The sequence below is a fragment of the Aedes aegypti genome, chromosome 2 (genome assembly GCF_002204515.2).
Source record: "Aedes aegypti strain LVP_AGWG chromosome 2, AaegL5.0 Primary Assembly, whole genome shotgun sequence".
Lineage (NCBI taxonomy): Eukaryota > Metazoa > Arthropoda > Insecta > Diptera > Culicidae > Aedes > Aedes aegypti.
The window spans coordinates 337,143,108-337,164,398 of NC_035108.1; the positions used below are offsets into that span (position 1 = coordinate 337,143,108).

The 21,291-nt window shown below is 37.0% G+C and overlaps 1 protein-coding gene across 1 annotated transcript; it reads right to left on the minus strand.

The window, feature by feature from the left end:
* Positions 1-65: 65 nt before the first annotated feature.
* On the minus strand, positions 66-19,816 carry LOC5576442 (CD151 antigen). Its single transcript, XM_001656080.2, has 5 exons — positions 19,610-19,816; positions 19,361-19,549; positions 1,801-1,971; positions 1,100-1,327; positions 66-305 (listed from the first exon to the last, which is right to left on the minus strand). Exons 1-5 carry the CDS (start codon positions 19,697-19,699, stop codon positions 153-155), a joined length of 831 nt encoding a protein of 276 aa, XP_001656130.2. The 5' UTR covers positions 19,700-19,816; the 3' UTR covers positions 66-152.
* Between the last annotated feature and the right edge of the window lie 1,475 nt (positions 19,817-21,291).

Here is a 21,291-nt window from a genome sequence, read left to right on the forward strand (position 1 = left end):
ATCGTCGCTATGATAAGATAGGGGATGTTGATAAAGTGTGTTTTCGGGAGGTTGTTCGTCTGAGGTTGTGGTTGGTGACTAAGAGTTTATTATTGCATATCTCAACTATTGTGTAAAATATATACATTTTTATATAATTAAATTGCCATATTTTAACCTTTTGTTTTCTCGATGGAAAGTTCTGCCAGTCGTCTGTAGTCGAAAGCTCCTACGGTCGTCTTGTATTTGAGAGCATCCAGCGAAGATCGTGTTTTGACCAGTCTTATCCGTTTTCCGAGAATGAAGGCAAACAAGGCCGCCGAAATCTGTGGAAGAAGTTTATCGTTCTGTGTTATTTACTGGAGGTATACATCGCCGTTGAGATTAAAATAGCTAGCGAATCAACATTTACAAAGTTATTAGTGTGTTCAAAATTTGGTTAAAATGTTTCATGCTTCAACCACAGACAAATACGTAACACTGAAAACAGCGTAGCAAAATTATTATCATCGCTCTATACTGAAAGGACCTTTTTTAGTGTAATTTGCAAAAAATGCATTTATTTTTTATATCCTGGCGTGCTGTGTTAAGCAGCACTATCATGCTAATTTGGAAAACATAAATGAGACTATTATTAAAATTTGATTAACAATATTTTACATTGCATTTACCGTATCAGTTCAGAATTTTTCAACATTTGAAATTCCCCTTAGGTTATCAAATTTTGTTTTGCTTGTGTATATAGTAGTTAGGTTATCAAATTTTTAATAATCACCAGAGCTCCAAAGAGCCAAATTGTCAAACTAGAATATTAAAATTTAAATTCCACAACACCATATCAAAACGACCAAGATTGAAAGGCCCTTGGCCGACCAATTTAGATGTAAGAATAATTGTACCCCCCCAAATCAAACATGAAAATAAATATGAATTAAATCGAAAAAAACATTTGAAATTCTATGCAATTCATCAGTACTTTACAAGGAAAGGAGCTTCAAAAAAACGAAAAGTGTATAGTGTTACGTCTGTTTTTCTGTGTTTGAAATTCAAATGATAACAGTTTGAACTAGTATTAAGTGAAATTGTATACTTGCTATTAGGTTCCTGAAAATTATACAACCTGTACACCCGCAACGAGCAGCAGACCGCTGAAAACCGTTTTCGAACAATGCCTCAACAGAGCGTACATCTTCTGGAAGCAGCCCGTGTTGAATGGAACGCACTCTCCATCCAGGTATTCCCGGCAGCACGAAGCCGGAAGCTCGGCCTCCAAATCGCCATTGTCGAGATCTACCACGGCGAAAACATCCTCCCAGTCTTGATAGTTATTGACGCCGCAGCATTCCAACTGTTCTGGAAAAAAGGCTTGATAAACTTATTAAGCACCTAGATAAGTTCAGTCAAAGACAGCACATCAAGAAGATAACAAATTTAAGTTTTCATGGCCGGTTTTATGGCGGGGATTCCCAAATTGTGGTCTTAAGTTCATTTGTAAGTCGCGATAAATAAACGTTATTTGATGCAATGCTTTCACCACTGTTTATCCATTATAAAAATTAATTAGCTATAATTGATTACTGTAGTAGATTATACTTTCTACAAATTAATTAATAATATTCTATTGATTATTTTTAAATTAATTTTTCATCGATTGAAAATGTTACTGAAATCAATAAGACCATATCACAATGTTTGAATTACTAGCAGTACAAGAAGGTTTTTTTGTAAAGATTATTCATGTTCAGTTGGATTGTTTCTCAAACAACGCTGATGATTCCCAATCTTCTTGATATGTTACCTTCGATAGAGTCAAAGCTGTACCTCAATTTGCATGAAATCCACCGACTTCTGGATATGGCTGTTCCATGGATACCGCTGTAGGGAGCCGTTCAAACTTTGCGCCAAAAATCCATTCACTTCGTGACGATGATGTACCCCAACCAGGGTGGCAGTGACCTCCAGTAGAAAGACGACCAATAGTAGTCCGCAGTACTGCAAAGTAGAATTGAGTATCCACCAGTTATCTCCCAGTTAGCAATCGGAATCATTCCCTCAACCCTAGTAACAATTCTGAGTTTAATGTGGTTTTATAAACCGATTATTGGTTTAACATCAGTTGTACAGTATAACCCATACTCAATTTATCACACACAAGCGTCACAATTTTTATTGTTTTCGTAAGTGAATGTGATTTCTGATCACTGTCTTACATGACGTCGCCATATTAATTTGTGTCATAATTTTTGATAACCTAGTTAATGTACTAAAACTAAAAAATCGTAGATTTTATTCTCCAAAAGTCAGAAAAAGCATTCGGTCGTTGGTGATTGTATACATGTTGTTCCTTAAAATGATTGTTGAACGTATGGGATGTAAAACTCTTATTCATAAATTATTTAAGTCTTACATATTTTATTTCAAAATATTCCTTTCTTTTTACTTTATTTTTTATAATTAAAAAAGGCATAACGTTTCATCCATTCAAACAGACACCTTGCAAAATATCAAACATAAAATTCTTTTTGATTCTGGCGTTCCGTCCTAACCAGCCTGCTTCTCAGATGAGTGTTCTTATAAGCACTTCTACAGTTATTTACTTTGCCGATTGACGATTTTTGCATTTGAATATCGTGTGGCAGGTACGTCGAAAAGTCTAAAACATTTCCAGTCCAAAAAATCCTCGACCGGTGAGATTTGAACCCTCAGCTTGATTTTGCTGAAAAGCTACGCGTTTACACGTTAGCTTTCTGGGTTTCTTAAACATAACATAATCATTATCATATATGTTTGGAACCTCTTCTGCTACGGTCAAATTAGGGAAATTTTATAATGACGAATCGGAATCTGTTTTTCATGTTTTTCACCTAAAAAGAAGTTTAATTGCTGACTATTTAGAGCTTATGACAACAATCGCAATTTTGAGGCCAGTTCAAACAGGGCTCCAAGAAATTCTTCAGTAAAATCTCCAGAGATTCCTACACTTCCAGGGGTTGCTCCGGGGTTTCTATCAGAAGTTTTTCCAGAGATTCTTCAAGCGATTTATCCTGATATTTTTTTAAAGAGATTCCTCAAGAAATTCTTCTAGAGACTCCTCCAAGGATTCCTCCAGGAATATCTTCAGGGACTCTTGCAGAGATGTATCCAAGGTTTTTTTTTCAAGAATTTCTCCAGGAGTTACACTAGGATAATTTTTTCAAGGATTTCTCCTGATATTTCTCCAGAAATTACCTTTTAATTTCCTCCTAGTATGTTTTTTTTCTTCTTCATGGCATTACATTTCAACTGGATTCCTCCAAGAATTTCTTTAGGAATTCGTCCAGGGATCGCTCCATTGCCATCACTAAAGTTACCCTAAAGATTTCTCCAGGGAATACATTTGGATTTTTTTTAAATGGATTCTTCCAGAGATTTCTCCAGGGATTTCTACATAAGTTTCTCCATGAATTCCTGCAAGGAATATTCAAGGGATTTCACCAGAAAATTATACAGGAATCCTCAAGAAATTGTTCCATGGATTAATCCAGGTATTTCTCAAGAGATTCCTCCAAGGATTCGTCCAGATATGCCTTCCGAGATCCCTCCAGGAACGCTTTCAGCATGTTACCCAGACAATTCTTCTGTGATCCTTCTGCAAATTTACCCAGGTTACCCCTCCTTGATTCCTTCAGAAATTTACAGGCATTTCTGCGGAAACTCCTTTATGGATTCTTCCAGAGATTTTTTCATCAATTTCTTCAGGAATTTATCCAAGGATTAGTTCACATTAATCTCTACATGGATTTCAAATTATGACAGATTTTACAAGAATTTCTCCAAAGATTGCCTCCGCAATCCCTCCAAAGAGACCTTCAAGATTTTCTCCAGGCATTTGACGAGGGATTCCTCCAGGGATTCCCCAACAATTTCTAGAAGAAAAGATTTCCTGTAATGATTTCTGGAAAAAATCGTAGTGGAATTACTGAAGGAATTCATAGGATAATTTCTTGGAACCTCTGGAGAAATTTCTGAGGTAAATCTTGGAATAAACCCTGTAGGAATTTTTGGAGGCCTATAACAAATCTATGGAGATATGAGTGCGCTTTCTGGAGCCCAAGCAAGTGAGTTCGGTTTCTGCGTCACTGGAATGATTTTTTCTCTCGGTTTTCCTACTTGCCGGGCAGTGCGCTTTCTGAAGCCCAAGCAAGCGAGTTTGTTTTGTGCGTTGCCGGAATGATTTTTTTGCAATTTCTCATCGTAATAGGCTGTTTTTCATCATACCAATCTGTCATGAAACGATCTACTTTCCTGCACTGAAGTACACTGCTAAAAATATGTCGTGAATTTCAGTTCATTTCTGAAGTTCGGTTTTTTGCTAAAAGCAATTGGAGCCCTATCGGAACCAGTCCTAAAAATCTGGCGGTGATCAAAAGTTATTCCTAGAGAAATCCCTGGAGGAATCCCTAGAGGAATATCTGACGAAAATACTAGTGCAATTTTTGAAGAAATCGCAGTAGGGATTACGGTAGAGATTATCTTGGATGAATTTCTGGTGAAATTCTGAAGGAATCTTCAAAGGAATTCGTAGAGAAATCTCTAGAAGTGTCTTTGAAGAAATTCTTAATATCCTTTGCAGAAATACCGAAAATATCCTTTACAGCGGAAATGCTTATTACTAACTAAGAGATTTTTAACAGCAAAGCTCATGCTGATTCTAGGCAGTTAAGCAACCCAACTGCTTGAAAATAGGTACCGTTTTGTCTCAAATTCCGAACAGACTCATATTTCGAACACTCGGTTTTTGTATGGCAATGTGGTTGAAATGTTTCGCTGAAATATATCATCAAATTACAGGGAAATTGCAGTCAATTGCAATTCTTTTTTAACGTCTTCCAATCTATTTTATACCTTTGGAGTAGTGATGATTCTCTAGTTCAAGAGCAGTAAAACTAGCTCAGATAAATTTATTTGCAAAATTATTCCCTTGAATACGATTTATTCGTGCTGTTCGGAATTTGAGTCAAGGTGTTCGGAATATGAGACAGAATGAACACAGTGTTCGGCATTTGAATCAAAATGTTTTATTATATTTTTACGTAAAAACAATACTAAACAAGGTAAAATAAACAATTTTATCGGCACACCCAACAGCTAACAGTTAGACTTTGCGTAGAAATTGAAATTTTCACAAATATCAGCAAATTTATGCCTATCAGATGCGTTTGAAATCACTGTTGGCCTTAAGTGTTCGGAATATGAGTCAAAACGGTACCAAGAAGCAGATCAAATACAGTATGTAATCCCGATGATGTGAAGGATGCGTTCTACGAATGTCTCAGCAAGACCTATGGAGAATGACCATAACATGATGTGAAAATTGTCATCGGCAACGCTAATGCGCAGGTCGGAAGAGAGGACTTTTTCCGCTCTCTCATTGCACTATGGGCCAGGAACGCAATCTGGCGGGACAAAATTAATAACTCGGTAACGAAGCATTTCCGGCATTTGGTGTCTTCGGCAAAGTTTTTTCTAACAACGAGGACCATCTTCTGACATAAACGGATAGTTCGTAAATCGTTCGCATAGGTGGCGCCACAATCTAACTTTTTACTGTGACGTTCTAGAGACTTGGCGTGTTCGGCAAAGTTGTTCATTTTGATAAAATAAACATCTCTTTCGAAAATGTCAAAGTTCCACAGCCTACTGTTTTCAAGTTATTGATAAAATAAGACCAACTAAGTGAAAAAAATGTTTTTTTTTATGAGTTTGACATTTTTCTTAAGAACCTTGTCATATAATATTTTTTGCTGATTAAAATAAGGCAAACACAAATTTTAGTTGAAAACAATTAATAATACGACGCATAAAAATTAAGAAATGACGAATAAACTTGAAAAAATAGAGCAATATTTGAACCTTACTATCTCTAAAAGCGCAAAAAATCGCAAGCTCAAATTTTCAGGCAACATAGTCCAATAATAGATGAAACAAGTGGCAAAATTTCAGAGATGTATATTTTGGTGTTTTTGAGATATTTTATTAATTTTTTAATTATTGTATTAGTATAATAAAGTTAAATTTTCATGTGTCGCTCTAAAGGGACGATCGATTTTTAGAAATAACGAGTCATGGAACAGAAAACTGAAATAAGCCATCATAGTAGCCATGAAATTATTTTAAGAGCACTTCCTTGAGTTTATATCGAGTAATTTAGATGGAAGAGATTGAATCTGGGTACATGTATGTTTTTCAATGATACAAATGATATGGTATGCCATGAAAATTTTTATCGTTTGTCAGTTAATTATCGTCATCATGGCTTGAGTTAAGTAGGTTTTTTTTTGTGAATATGTTATTTTTGATACAGAAAATCAAATTATAAAGCATATTCTTGTCGATATTTTTACTAAAATTTCAGAGCACATTATCTCTTGTCGTGAGCTTGAAGATTTGTTTTTAAGCGAAATGATCATTAATCGATCCTTGGATGTTTTGAAACAGAGGATTCAGATCAAAGGTAGAAAGTTTGAGATTCCTTCGATTACTGTTAGGTTTTTAAGCTTAAATTTATGTTTAAATTCCGGTGATTTTCTTAAATGAAAAGCTTCCAAACACTGCAACAGACGAATATCCAGAGGAAATCCGAAGCCTGCTTGTACTGTGAGCAGACATATTCAGTTAATGAATAAATAAAACGTATTTTTTTCCGCTAATTTTAAATCACACTTAAATATTTGCCATGAAAATATTGATCGCGTAATAAAAAGAAAACCTTAGAAAAATGAACAAAATCTTAAAAGCACCAGAATATACCTCTTCGAAATTTTGGCATCTGGTTCTTCTAGTGTTGTTATATGGTGTCTGAAAATTTGAGCTTGCGGTTTTTTGCGCTTTTGGAGATATTGAGGTTCAAAAATTGCTCTATTTTTCAAGTTTTTTTTTATTATTTCTTAATTTTTATGCGTCGTATTATTAAAATTTTTCCACTACAAATTATGTTTGCTATATTTTCATCAACAAAAAATATTATATGACATGGTGTTTCGGCCTGGACGTCTTCCCTACGTTGTGTTTTCTGATGTGGATACGGACGACTAATCAAACAATCGACTTCTAATTCACTGATTTATTGCCACCGAGAGGCAGCGTGCCTACTCGGTGGGGAAACGATACAAACTATAATTCTTGCATTCTAATGGGTGCGCCTTATATAGGCGCACAGTACGGGCATACAATAATTGAACTATTGAGTATTTACCGCGCACGCTTCTAAATACAGTTTGGCGCGCTGTTCCTTTCGCGCCAACTGTAGAGGCTGCACGCTGACTGGCAGTGGAATATTCCACTGCAGCGATGAATGGCACAATAGCTAGCGTCTCTCTCTCCACACGCTCCAATTGAGCGGCAACCAGCGATGACGCGTCTGTGGTGAGCGCGAACATATGATTCTTAAAAAAATAATGTTAAACTCGGTGAAAAAATCCGTTTTTTTTTACTAATTTGGTCTTATTTTGTCAATAACTCGAAAACAGTAGTCTGTGGAATTTTGACGTCTTCGAGAGAGTTGTTTATTTTATTAAAATGAACATTTTTGCCGAACACGCCAAGTCTCTAAAACGTCACAGTAAAAAGTTAGATAGTGGTACCACCTATGCGGACGATTTACGGACTTTCCGTTTTTGTCAGTAAATGGTCCTCGTTGTTAGAAAAAACTTTGCCGAAGCCACCAAACGTCGAAAATGCTTCGTTACCAAGTTATTAATTTTGTTACCGAGTTATTAATTGCGTCCCTGGCCCATAGTGGCATTGGTACGTAAAGCATCCACTCCGTTATTAACAACATCGGCCTACGATTAGTGAAGTTTGCATGGATAGCCAGGAGGAGCTGAACCCGTCTTGCTAACAGCTGGCATGTTTTCTACACAGAGCCGCAAATCAACCCAACTTTGACTTCTTTTGACGCAATTCGGCTCTTCCGTGGGATAACCCAAATTTGGGTTAACAGATATATACCTCACGGTGCTCCCCTGACCGTTATTATCAGAAAAAAGTCTCCATCAAATCTGTGCTCACCAGTCGATTTCTATAGCTAAGCTGCATGTCTGGGCAATTTTTTTTTAAAAATCGTAGGGCCCGTTTTGAAGTTACGCCCTTTTGAATATGTAAGTCCACTAATTCAAAGGAAATCTGAGATATTTAAACGAGTTTTCATTGGCCGTGATTATCAGAATAGATATAATATTAAAATTTGAATCAAAGTTGGTTTATATAGTTATTTGTAACTTCTGGAATGTGTTTTGAATGAGAAGATCAAAAAAATTGGTTACGCCCTTTTGGAAGTGTAACCATTAAAATACTAATTTTACCTAGATTAGTTAGGCATTCTTTTGAGCAGGCATTCCGTTAAGCATGTGTAAATGTTTTCAATGACACATTGCACTAACATGTCGCCAAAGTCTTTCACAATTGATCATTTTTCCAAAGGCTCAAGCGCTCTAAGACATTACGGAGCAAGCCCAACTAGCTACCTTGGGCCTTCCTTAGCCGAGTGGTTAAAGTCCGTGGCTACAAAGCGAATCCATGCTGGAGGTGTTTGAGTTCAATTTCCGGTCGGTCCAGGATCTTTTCGTAATGCAAATTTTCATTGGCCGTGATTATCAGAATAGATATAATATTAAAATTTGAATCAAAATTGGTTTATATAGTTATTTGTAACTTCTGGAATGGGTTTTGAATGAAAAGATCAAAAAAATTGGTTACGCTCTTTTGGAAGTGTAACCATTGAAACACTAATTTTAACTAGATTAGATAGGCATTCTTATACCTCTGAGCATATTCAAATGTGTTCAATGGCACATTGTACTTATATGCCACCAAAGTATTTCACAATCAACTGATTTTCCATGGGCTCAAGTGTTTTAAGGTATTACGGAGCTAATTTCATCATGTAACCAAATTAGTTCTTGTAGCACAATATTCTGGCTAGTTTGGTGAACCCATGTACTCACGATTCAGATTATTTTACATGAAATTGATTGTTGCCTGTTGTACATCTAAGCGAAGTATACGTCAAGGAATACTTCACGAGTTATGTTTTCGGTTATGGGTAGCAGTGTATGGAATAAAATAAAATTAACAACGTAGAAAGTAGCGATACAAATGGAAGAAATGCAAAGTTTAGAACATCCGTTTTATTTTGTTTAATAGAGTTCAAAATTGTTGCATTTACAGAGCCTAATTATGAATGTTTGTCTTTGTCAATTTGGAAAACTTTGTGAAGCGTTTGTGATGAGTCATAGCAGCTGGTGCTTCTTTACTTCACAAGCACAGTCTGCGATCGAAAACAAATAAAAGTTTACATGGAAATCTTCAGTTTGTAATCCTACACAAAACCATATTCTGGTAGGTAGACCAGCAGGTTATCAACAGGGCCACAGAACAGTTTACGATTGTCCGGTCATCAAAACTGGGATTTACGTTAAATCCATGAACAACTCTGTTTTTACCATATTTTATATATCATTTTAAAATTATCAAGGGGCTTTTCAAAATACAATCAAGGGGCTTTGAATTCCATTACCCCGAATACCCGAAGACTATCTCCGCAAGTTCCAGTTTCTAGAATGGCATTACTTCGAATTCCATTATCACGGGACAATGTCATGCAAGGTGATTATATATTCGAAACAATAGCATTCAGTGTAATAGTGCGTTCAGGGTGATGACACTCGGGTTAATGAAATTCGGAGCTATAATTCGGTTATAATTCGGAAGTAAAGAACCTTCTCAAGAGAGTTTGATTTTCAAGGGAGACATGTAACATAAAGCTCTGAAAGTGTTATGATTTCAAATTCAATGAAACCAAATAATAACGCATGTTTCTTACTTTTCTCAAACATATTTCAAGTATTTTCAGAAAATTTTCATTACGAAAAGATCCTGGACCAACCGGAAATTGAACTCAAACACCTCCAGCATGGATTCGCTTTGTAGTCGCGGACTTTAACCACTCGGCTAAGGAAGGCCCAAGGTAGCTAGTTGGGCCATAGAAATAATTTATGAATAATAATAATGACACGAAAATTGCTCCGTAATGCCTAAGAGCGCTTGAGCCTTTGAAAAAATGATCAAGTGTGAAAGATATTGGCAACATATAAGTGCAATGTGTCATTGAAAACATTTACACATGCTTAACGGAATGCCTGCTTAAAAGAATGCCTAATTAATCTATTGGAAATTAGTGTTTGCAATGGTTACACTTGCAATAGGACGTAACTCTCATTTTGTCTATCTTCTCATTCAAAACTCCTCCCAGAAGTTACAAATAAGTATATAAACCAACTTTGATTCAAATTTTAATATTATATCTATTCTGATAACCACGGTCAATGAAAACTCGTTAAAATATATCAGGTTTCCTTTGAATTAGGGGACTTACACATTCAAAAGGGCGTAACTTCAAAACGGGCCCTACGATTTTTTTTAAATTTTGCCCAGACATGCAGCTTAGCTATAGAAATCGACTGGTGAGCACAGATTTGATGGAGATTTTTTTCTGATAATAACGGTCAGGGGAGCACCGTGTACCTATCATTAGGTTGTTTCCATTTGATAGCGGCAAAACAATCAACTCAGTGCAAAAAAAAAAAAAATCTACCCAGCGTTAGCTTTCGAAGTCTCCGTGATGGGTTAAAACAACTTAACGAAAGAACCCTAATTTGGCTTATTCCATTGAACTTCGACGCTGGGTCGGTGCGTCTCTCTCTGTTTTTGACAACATTGCTGTTGCGAGTAAAGCAAAACAACCCAACCGTGGGTAAAAACTAAATGCAGTTTATCAAAATTTGAGTAAAAACAACTTCTTTTTTTTCAATTCTTGGGTAGTGCATGATGGTAAGATGGACTAATTTTGGTCAAAATTATATTTACTTCATGTTGTTCACTATTAAAAATGAGCAGTTCGTCAACACACAACTAGGATGCAGAACCACTTGGGCACTTCCATGATTCACTTTGGCATGGGGTTTTTTCTCGGCCGAATTGTCTGAAACTTGGCAGCAAAAAGAACTTCAGTATGACGCATATTGTGGCCGAATATGAGTTCTGTAGCTTTCAAAAAACCCCACTGCCGAAGTGAATCAAAAGTGCCAAGAATAGGATCCGGCTCCCTATATTTAGGTATTCTACTTTTCAAAATGTGAAATCATCGAAAAACAGCTAGAAATCTTAATTACGTTCACTTGAATTTTGACGCTTTTTCACGTTCTGCCCTCCGAATGTGTTGGTTTTCCAGTTACAGTATGTGACAGGTTCCCTTGAGTTTTGGGAGCTCGCAATCTAAGCGAGCTGTCTCCTCTCTCTCTCAGAGTAGTACAAGGTACCTGAGACGAGACTCGCGGAGACGGTCTTCTTTTTCTGCGATTGCTGAGTTTTTTCTTATTCCACTCTGTGTTTATATCAATCCTGCGCAAGCCGTGCAAGCTCTCACATGACCATCTCAGCAAAAAACTTTTGAGTTTGCATCACATCGAAGCATAAACGGCATTTTGAGTGAAATTTCATACCAGAAAACGTAGTAGACATTAGAAATAACTAGTCTTATCTTTACATTTTTCAGCATCTTTGGAAAAACTGATCCGATGACTGAGGTTTTTCATAATAGTTTATTTTGAATACAATACTTTTCACTTTTTCAGCCATGAAAACGACGGGCTGCATTTGACGTTTCGTGACAGCGAAATCTGGGCTGCATATGACGTTGATAGGGAAGGTGTACCGGTATTCCCATGTACCAGTTATTCGCCACTCCAGGTTTTAACCGTTTTACTACATATATGGTTTCCAATTGTTCAGTGTTCGCTAAATTGCTTTAAGATGATACGGAAACATTCTTGGAAACCGCAAAATTTTCTCAGAAAATAATAGAAAAAAATCATTTTCCTTAAAATTTTTGCTCCTTTGCACCTATTTTTCGCCACCTGTTCCTGATTCGCCACCCTTCATAAGAAATCAACGTAAATGGCGAATTCAGGAACTGAAATTAAAATCGTGGCGAATACTGGTGTAAGTGGTCCAGTATTCGCCACCACCATTTTTAATACAAAAACAAAGTTTCTGATTAGTTTTTATGTATTCCTAGCTGAGCATGGTTTGAAAGCTTTTGTTTGATGTATTGACAGTAACCAAAGGTCTTTTGATTCATAAATAAACAATATTTTTCCATAGGGTGTCCAAAACTAGTACACTTACCCCTATTTTTCCTCTTCGCGAGTCTCTCTCAGCTAGGTACTACTTAACGAAGACCTGGGATGGAGGCACAGATACTACACACGAAAAATGAAACAAAACTTTTCCAAACTGCAAGATAACTCCAGCTCATCAACGACAACCAAGGTAGGCTTGAGGAGAATTGTTAGTTTTCTTTTGTTGTGCACCTTCGATCTTGCTGAACAATCATGGGAAAAGGGCCATAGTTTTCTGTGCATTTTATTTTCATTTGTTTAACACTTCAGTCGTTGCGCTGTTGTATTTTGTAGAACACTGCTGAAAAAACCTCGCTTTTCGTTCAAAACACCAACGCGGTGGTTCTGACGGTGGAAAAACGCGCAACGACTGGAAGGTTATAAAGTAAAAAATGCGTGTTTCAATACTTAATATCCAAACAAAATAAAAGGTGCTATCGTAACATTGCTTCTTGACGTAAAGGAATTAATTTTCAACCGAAAATTTAAATTAATTTTCAACCGAAATCAAAAATATCCAATAATCAAAAATATATTTGTCCACTCTTTGAGATCCGGGCTCACAGTGACAGTTCATGACAGCAGAAATCTCGCAACCAGCTGAATCCCATAAACTGCAAACGAAAATTAAATTCACGGTAGGGTTTCGTTCTACTTAGTTGTAATCGCTATTATTCGTCGTATAAATCTTAATATGTTCCACTATGGTGGATAATCAAACTTACCTGCAACATAGATTCATTTTCCAAGTGTAATTTTGTGAAAGATGTTATGTTTCGTACAATCATACATCAAAAATGCAATAAAACTACTGTGTTTCGATAAATAGCTTCAGTTCAATTATCCACTTTGCACTTTTTTTTATCGAAATCGCATGGACGAACACGATTTGAGAGAAATGTTTTGCGATCGACTGAGTCACACTACTTTACGATACAAGTTTCTTCCCGCCCCCTTGTGTGACTTACTTCGCCGGGCACTTATTTACACTATGGAAAACCTTCGTACTTCTTCACTGAAGGATTTCAGTCCAATTACACGCCGTAAACCTTTCTATAATTCACGAAATTTTATGAAATTTCCTTAACGACCGCGTATATTTGATAAAGTAAACCAAGTTCAATCCGTCGTACTGAGAAAAAAGGCTTGAGCGCATCAATGTGTGCGCGATGCTCGGTGTAGAAAACGGCTCCTTTAATCGTTTTGTTTTCGCTGCACTGTGAGCAGTTGTCATGATTGTTGACGGTTTCGCGCATGTTTTCGTCGCCGGAGATTTTTTTTTTCCTGTTTTGGAGCGTCTTGCTGGGTAGTGCTTCGTGAAGCTCAAGCAGGACAGTTTTTACATTCAGAAATGGAATAGTGAAAAGTGAAAAATGAAAAAGTGATTTGTTTGATTTGTGTCCTCAGTACTATTGGTTTTTGGCTGCCCTAAGTTCACCGAACCATCCGGAAGTGACAGGCAGCACATAAATTTAGAGAATCAATCCGGTGAGTTTGTTCCAGTATGATACTTTTTTTTTGTGAGCCTTCCGGATCGTTTTTGTCCGCGTCGTGGAACTTCTAATCGTTCCTTGAACGGAAAATGTTATTTTCGGAGTTTGATAATTATGTTCAGATTGCGCATTCTGCCCGGGCGGGTGTTACGCAACTAACAATCGGTTGTGGATGCTTTTTAACCGTTCGATGACCCTGGAGGGATCGATTCTGCTTTTCGTATAATTTTGAGCAGAAAAACCGACTGTGTTATCCTAGGGTGTTTAGTTCGAACGCGCTTCCTTTCGTTTTTCGATTATCTAAAAATACAGTACCACCCAGTACGATTTTTTTTATTTTTTTTTTACGCGTATCGTTATTTTATACAATCCGATGACCCTGGAGAGATCGGTTTTGCTTTTTACTGGTTATTGAGCAAAAATATTACTGCACAATCGACAAGCATTTCGCGAAATACTATTTATACTATAAATAAGCTATTGTTCTCTCTTTTGATTGCCGGCATTCAAAAGATTAATATGAAAACGCTTAAACAACAAATATTTATGGTCTATCGCCAGCTTTCTAGGCGAATCCTGACAATATACCTTCCCCAACCTCCAACTCCGTAGCACTTATGAGGGTGTCGCTGAGTCGGTGGCCTCTCATTAAGTAAGTGCTACATCAACATTTCCTTCCCCTATCCCAAGTTACGGTAAAGATGGGCGTGGCCGGGAATAGCGATATTCATGCTTTTAGTATTCTTGTTTATGACTTGAACAAGGTATACTCCCCTGTCTTGTTCTTGAAAGTAGTCAGGATGAGATTATTAAAAACAAACATGAATGTTGCTAGTATCCAATCTACGAAGTATACCGTAACTACGCTAACGCTAACGCTAACGCTGTGAGCAGTTGTCATGATTGTTCAGCCAAAAGGAATTGTGTTTATATGTTTGGGCTGTATTTTGATGGTGAATAAAAAATTTTGAAGGAAATTAATATGTTTCATCATGCTTAACCCAACTAACATGTAGTGCAAATGTAAACATTCTCTAGACCCTCTTTATACGGCTTAATGCTGAATAAAGGTGCTGTACATACGACCGAAAGCTTCTATGCGATCCTTTTACCAACAAATCTGGCGAATCTACTCAGCTACTTTTAAGCTGTGTTGGCAGCTCTTATTCATACCGATCATTGCTCTATCTCGACAGTTATAAGACAAGTAGCTGTGTCACATCTTCGGAAGGCGCTTTCTCAACCATTTCGCAACTGTTGAATAATTATTATACAGCTTCGCTGTATTATCGATTAAATAATATTTTCAAGCTGTTTCACAGCTTCCGGAATTCATATCATAAGTATCGGAATTTAATGTTCCCAAACGTTACCTGCCACCGCTTGGAATCGAACTCACGATCTCTGCATCCACAAGTCTCGACGCTGTCCTTGTTGCCACCACAGTCTATATCGAAAGGCAAAGAAAACACACTGTTTTGTTCTACATCGAAAACGGTTCACACAATATTTTATAATGATCGTAAAAGATGTCATAGCCGCGCTTACACCACTTCATCAGGCTGTAAAAGGGTGCGAAACGTCAAACGCAATGTTTACATTCAACAAGCTGAGTAGATGCGCCACAAGTTGTTGTTTTACAGCTTACTGCTGTATGCTCGCTGTATAACTGACGACAAAGCGCTTCTTAAATATATATTGAGCAGCATAACAAATCATATTGTATAGAAGCAGCCGGATTGATGATGGCGAGTTTTATTCCACATCATTAGGTTGCTATCTTTTACGGTGTTGAGTTACAGCTTAGTGGAAGCAGCAAAAGCGATAACTGACGAAATTTATTCAGCTATGATTTGTAGCTGCAAAACGTTTGCGTTACAGCTGTATTAACGCTAATCGTTCTATTTTTGACAGCTTTCATTTTTTGCTGCGTTCGCTGCTTCAATTCAACTGTTATACAGCACAAAGCAAATAATCTTGGCTTATAGCGCTAAAATTGTTAGTTGGGAATGAATGGAGGGAGATGCCCGTAGATCTAAATATTCTAGTAAAACATTTTAATATACCGTTGATATGTTGTATTTTGACCACTCACTATATCACAGTGTGCCGTTAGTTGTGACACGAATCTGAAAACTGATTACGACAGAAATGGAAACGATACGACGAATTAAGAATACGGCAAGATGCAATTTAATTGCATTATTTCCAAAAAGACGATCTAGATTTATCATACGATGGATTTTTGCAGTTGAGGAGGACTTAACGTTCAGGGCGACTGGAAGCAATTGGCCCTGGACCGAGCCCAGAGCACTATGGTCAAGAAAGTAGTTTTACGCGGAAAGATGCATTTTGAGCTTTAGAATAAAACATTAGACGAAAACGTCAAAGTCGTTTATCAACGAATTTTAGAACTTAACAAAATGCAAATTTTCATGCATAAAGATTGTTGATATCTATTTTAGTTCAAAAGTTTTTAGAGTTTTTGTGATAAAAGTCATTTGTTTTTAAAGGCACTTTATTAGATTTACAAAAATAACACATCTGTAATATTTGATATAATATGCAATTTTATTTTGTCTTTTGAATGCCGTAAAAAGATATTTTCTATGTTTGCCCCAATCAGAGATATTCACAATCAAAGTAGGCATGGTTTTGTGAGAAAAACAACAATAATTCCCAAACGGAAGAAGATTGCGAGTTTCTTCACTCACCAAATTACACATTTTTCAAAGCTCTAAAAGTGTTTCATAGATTACTTCAATGATAATAAATCTTCGAGCTGTATAGTAGAATACCTATAAGTAGATGAAAAAACCGAATTTAGTACTACAGTGGCCGAAATTCCTATAAGCGCACATGCATTTTTCAACATTTGCGACTAGTTATTACATAAAACATTGACGATCTGTTACTAAAATGATATTTACTATATTTCCACTTGGTTGTATGAAAGACAGTCAAAATTAATAATTTTTCGATTTTGTGAAATAAAAATATCATTTTTTGGCCAGGAAATTCCTATAAGCGCACAGTGTCCAAGCTAACGCCATTTGTGTTTGCTTCACTCACACTACAAAAACTTGTCATTTTCTTTTGCTGCCGATGTAAACGGATGCGTGCGGAAAGTTTTGCGATTCGTGCACAGTGTTGTTTGTTGACAGTTTTCAAGATGCCGAAAGGAAAGTTCTTGGACGAAACGGAGCGAAGATTAATCCTTGAATTGAAGGATGTTGGCCAAAGTAACCGTGCAATCGCCAAGAGGATCGGTAGAGGAGAGACGGTCGTGCGAAATTTCCTGAAGAAAGGTGAGAATTACGGCATCCGGAAGAAAAACAAGGGCAACTCCAAGATCACCAACCGTGAGAGGAACCGAATTATCCAGCTTGGTGAAGCCGGGGAGCTGGATTCATCCGGTATTAAGAAGGAATTGGGTCTTTCCATCACAACAAGGCGAGTATCTCAAATACTACGTGGATCTGGACACATGGTGTACACGAAAAAGGCCAAAAAACCCAACCTTACTCCGAGGCATGTTCAGGCAAGACTGGATTTTGCCAGAAACCATATGTCTTGGAAGCGGGAATGGAACAACGTGATTTTTTCCGACGAGAAGAAGTTTAATCTTGATGGTCCTGACTGCTGCGCGTATTATTGGCACGATCTTCGGAAGGATCCGCAAGTGAAGCTGAGCAGAAATTTCGGTGGAGGAAGTTTGATGGTCTGGGCTGCATTTTCACGTAGAGGTAAAACCCCGATTGCAACAATTACTAACAGAATGAAGTCCGAAAACTATGTTGAGCTTCTGGACAGTGTTTTGATCCCATTTACGGAGGATGTGATGGAAAACGAATTTGTTTTTCAACAAGATAACGCTGCGATCCATGTCAGCAAGGCCTCCAAACAATGGTTTTTGGAGCGGGACATCCCAGTTATGGATTGGCCAGCGCGGAGTCCGGACCTAAACCCAATCGAAAATCTTTGGGGAATCCTCGCAAGACGGGTTTACAGTGGAGGACGGCAGTTCGGATCAGTTCGAGAGCTGGAAGCAGCTGTTAGAGAGGAGTGGCGTAAAATTCCTTTGACAATGCTGCAGAACCTCGTCGATTCAATGCCGAAACGAATTTATGAAACAATTCTGAAAAATGGTAAACAAACCAAGTACTAAAGTTGTTGTGTTCTTGTGATATGATTTTTTATGATCTGAAAATAAAGGTGCGCTTATAAGAATTTCCATACTCAAATCCCGTTTTTTCCTCTTCATTCCAAACTGTTTGAAAGAAAAGTCTTAGTAGTTGGTAGAAATATCATATTATCCGAATACCTAAAAGCAGAGATGATTTATTGAAGTATTGGACTTTCATACTACATGTGCCGGTGAAAAATGGTCATGCACTTATAGGAATTTCGGGCACTGTATACCATTTAATTCCACTAGAGTTTGTATCCTTTGACAGATACGCGTATTTCGACCTCAATTGTAAGGCCGTCTTCAGTGTCGTGTACTAGTCGAGTCTAGTACACGACACTGAAGACGGCCTTACAGTTGAGGTCGAAATACGCGTATCTGCCAAAGGATACAAACTCTAGTGGAATTAAATGGTATAGTACTAAATTCGGTTTTTTCATCTACTAACTTCAATGAGATATTTGAATTGGAAACGCTAGAGCAAGAAAACCAGTTTTGTTCGGACCAACCTATGTCACCATAGGAAAAAAAGCTCTAAATCGGTCAATTTAAGAGATACAAAAAAACTTTTTTTGGCAAAGTTGCTTGAAATTGAATGTTTTACAACTTTGCTGAAGCATGTATAATTTAATTTCTACAAATAAGAAAGTTAGTTACACACTTTCTATGAAAATGTGGTCCACCCTAATTTTCAATAACACCAAACAAAGGGCTTAACTAATGCAAACAACTTTGTAGAAGACCATTTTCGTCTAATGTTTCTTTCTAAAGCTCAAAATGCATCTTTCCGCGTAAAACTGATTCCTGAATCACTGTGCAGTGTAGAAGACCGTACCGAATTGTAGCCTATCAAGTATCAGGTAAGAGTTGAAAATATAAGTTTGTTCGGTCTCAGAAGATTTTAAAGGTTTGGAAGAGCGTGTTTTTCATTGTTACAATAAAAACATTTGCCATGATTATGGTATTGTAGCATTTGGGTTTTATGTACCTTAATTATTCTTAAAAGTGTAATAAAAAGTGAATACTGAGATATACATATACGATCATCTTGAAGAACAAATTTGTTCTTTTGGTTAGAGACAACTTAAGGCTCATAGTTCTCAGAAAGATATCACTTTCATCATAAAGGTATGGAACTCGAAGAGTGCATGATAACATTAGAAGGTAGACTTGCAAATCCTTTCTTGCAAGGGGAAAATTTACAGGAAAATGTGTTCGCTGTTTTCCATTCTCCAACCGAAACACAGTGAACACAATTTCATCGAATAATTTTTAGTTATGAACAGAAAAAACTGCTTTTGAGGTTTCGATGATGACGATGATTATGATGACGGAGCGTTGATCGTTAAACAAATCAATTGTCATTAATATACGATACGTTTTCTTTTTCCACATGAAAACTGCCGTAAAACATTATGATTTTCGCATTTTATATGGGACATACTGTAAAACCATGATAAAGCCTTACTTGATGCACTTACTATATTGATCAGCAGGGAGCTCTCCCGGATTGTCCCAATGAATCCGAACGTCGCAATTGCAACCGTTATCACGCCCACAACGATGAACATACACGCAGGTGAGTAGAACTGCTCATCAACAAAGGCGGTAAAATCACTGTAAACCGATCGCACTGCGGCACCCGTCGAAATTACAAGAATCCCAACGAACTAGAAAGCAGATAAGCGTCAATTCGATTCCCCAACAAAGCCAATCGCCACCAAACTTACAACGAACATCACGTTGGTCATGAAGAGGAAAAATTTGATCCACTTCATCGACCAACTTCCGGTCTGAGGGTGATGTCCGGTGAGGAGCATGACGGCTGCCGGAACAAAATATGTAATGAAACTTCACGTGAAACGAGTAAAATCACGTCCACAAGCCTATCGCGTTCAGCTAACTTGTCGCAACTGTCGGTAGCGCGTTGACGAAATGGTGTAGATTACAGCGAAATAAAGTTGAAACAGAACCGGCCCAGATACCAGTTATCAGCAGGATGATCATCACACGTTTATCTACGGCACACGTCATGTACCCCTGCCCCCCTTTTTGACCGCTCCCATAGATCGTCAGTGTGCTTTACAGGTGGTTTCTCACTTGCTGCATGCAGTAAACGAATTTTGTATCCATTATGCACCTTTATGGTAGGTGATACTTGTGTACGATGTTTGTCGTAGGCGGCGGCAATGCCTTTTACCTTGCCGAGGTGTTTGATTTTAAAGGATCTTACTTGGTCCAGCATTATCGTTCATAGTATACTGTGTATACTTATAACTTATAAGGTATAACTTACTTGTAAAGATGCTGACCATGAATCACGTGATGTATACATGGCTCAATCCATATCAAGTGATCACAGCACGTGAAATCGATCAACGTCAATTTCAACCAACGTTTGGTCAAATGTCCATTAACTTAAAACATGCAAAAAGCCAAATTTTTATGCCATCTTCGGCACTTTTGAAGGAAACCATTTAAGGAGTTTAATAAAAAAAATATTTCGTTTGGATTCAGCAATGCCAAATATACTTATTTCCAATTTGAAAACTTTAGCCGATTTTTGGTCGAAACAGCGTTTTTTTATTTCAAACAAATTCAATTTTATCGTGTTTATCAGTCATTTAAATTTTAAAAATACTTAACTCCTCGATATGTTTTGCGCCAATGCACATTGGAATCCAAACCCAAGGGTAGAAAAAATTATAACTCTCACAATAAAAACATTAAAAATTAGTTTTATAAACTAAGCTTCGTTCGAAATGATATTTTTTTTCAGAAAACGATTAGTAATAGTTCTATGAAACAGCTCTGGGATTAGCTATGGTTCGATTTGCCCTGTTATCCTAAAAAAAACTAGATTTTCATGTTGTTTTGTGTAAAATTGTTTTTACCAGAGCTTCCCATCGTTCAATACTTTGTGGGAAATTTTGCTTTCAGACGAATGATGACCATTTAAAAAAAACAGTTCTGTTTTAAATGAATTGGAAAAATCAAAATATTGCAAGAAATGAGGAATTTTAGAAACGATTAATTCCATTTATTATTTTTGATAATTTGGTTAGAATTTTTATACTTTTTTTTAATATACAATAAATAATTCCTCCCTTGCTACGCCAATGGTTTTTAGCTAGACCCTCTGCGGAAGTAAGGGGCATTGTTTATAGACAGCCCAACAAATAGGCTGGGTTCGGACTCGAGTCGTATATAAAACATTTGGGGAAAATATAAGCATATTGTAGCAAACATCGACGGCCTTTCCAATAAATTTTGGAAGGGTTTTTTAATTGTTGACTTTGGCCCTCTCCTTTATCAGCGCCACCAAAAGATTGTTTGCTACAATCAGCTTTCTTTATCACTGCGTTCTTGAATCAAATCTCTCCCAGACACAGTCAACCTGTATATCTCTAGA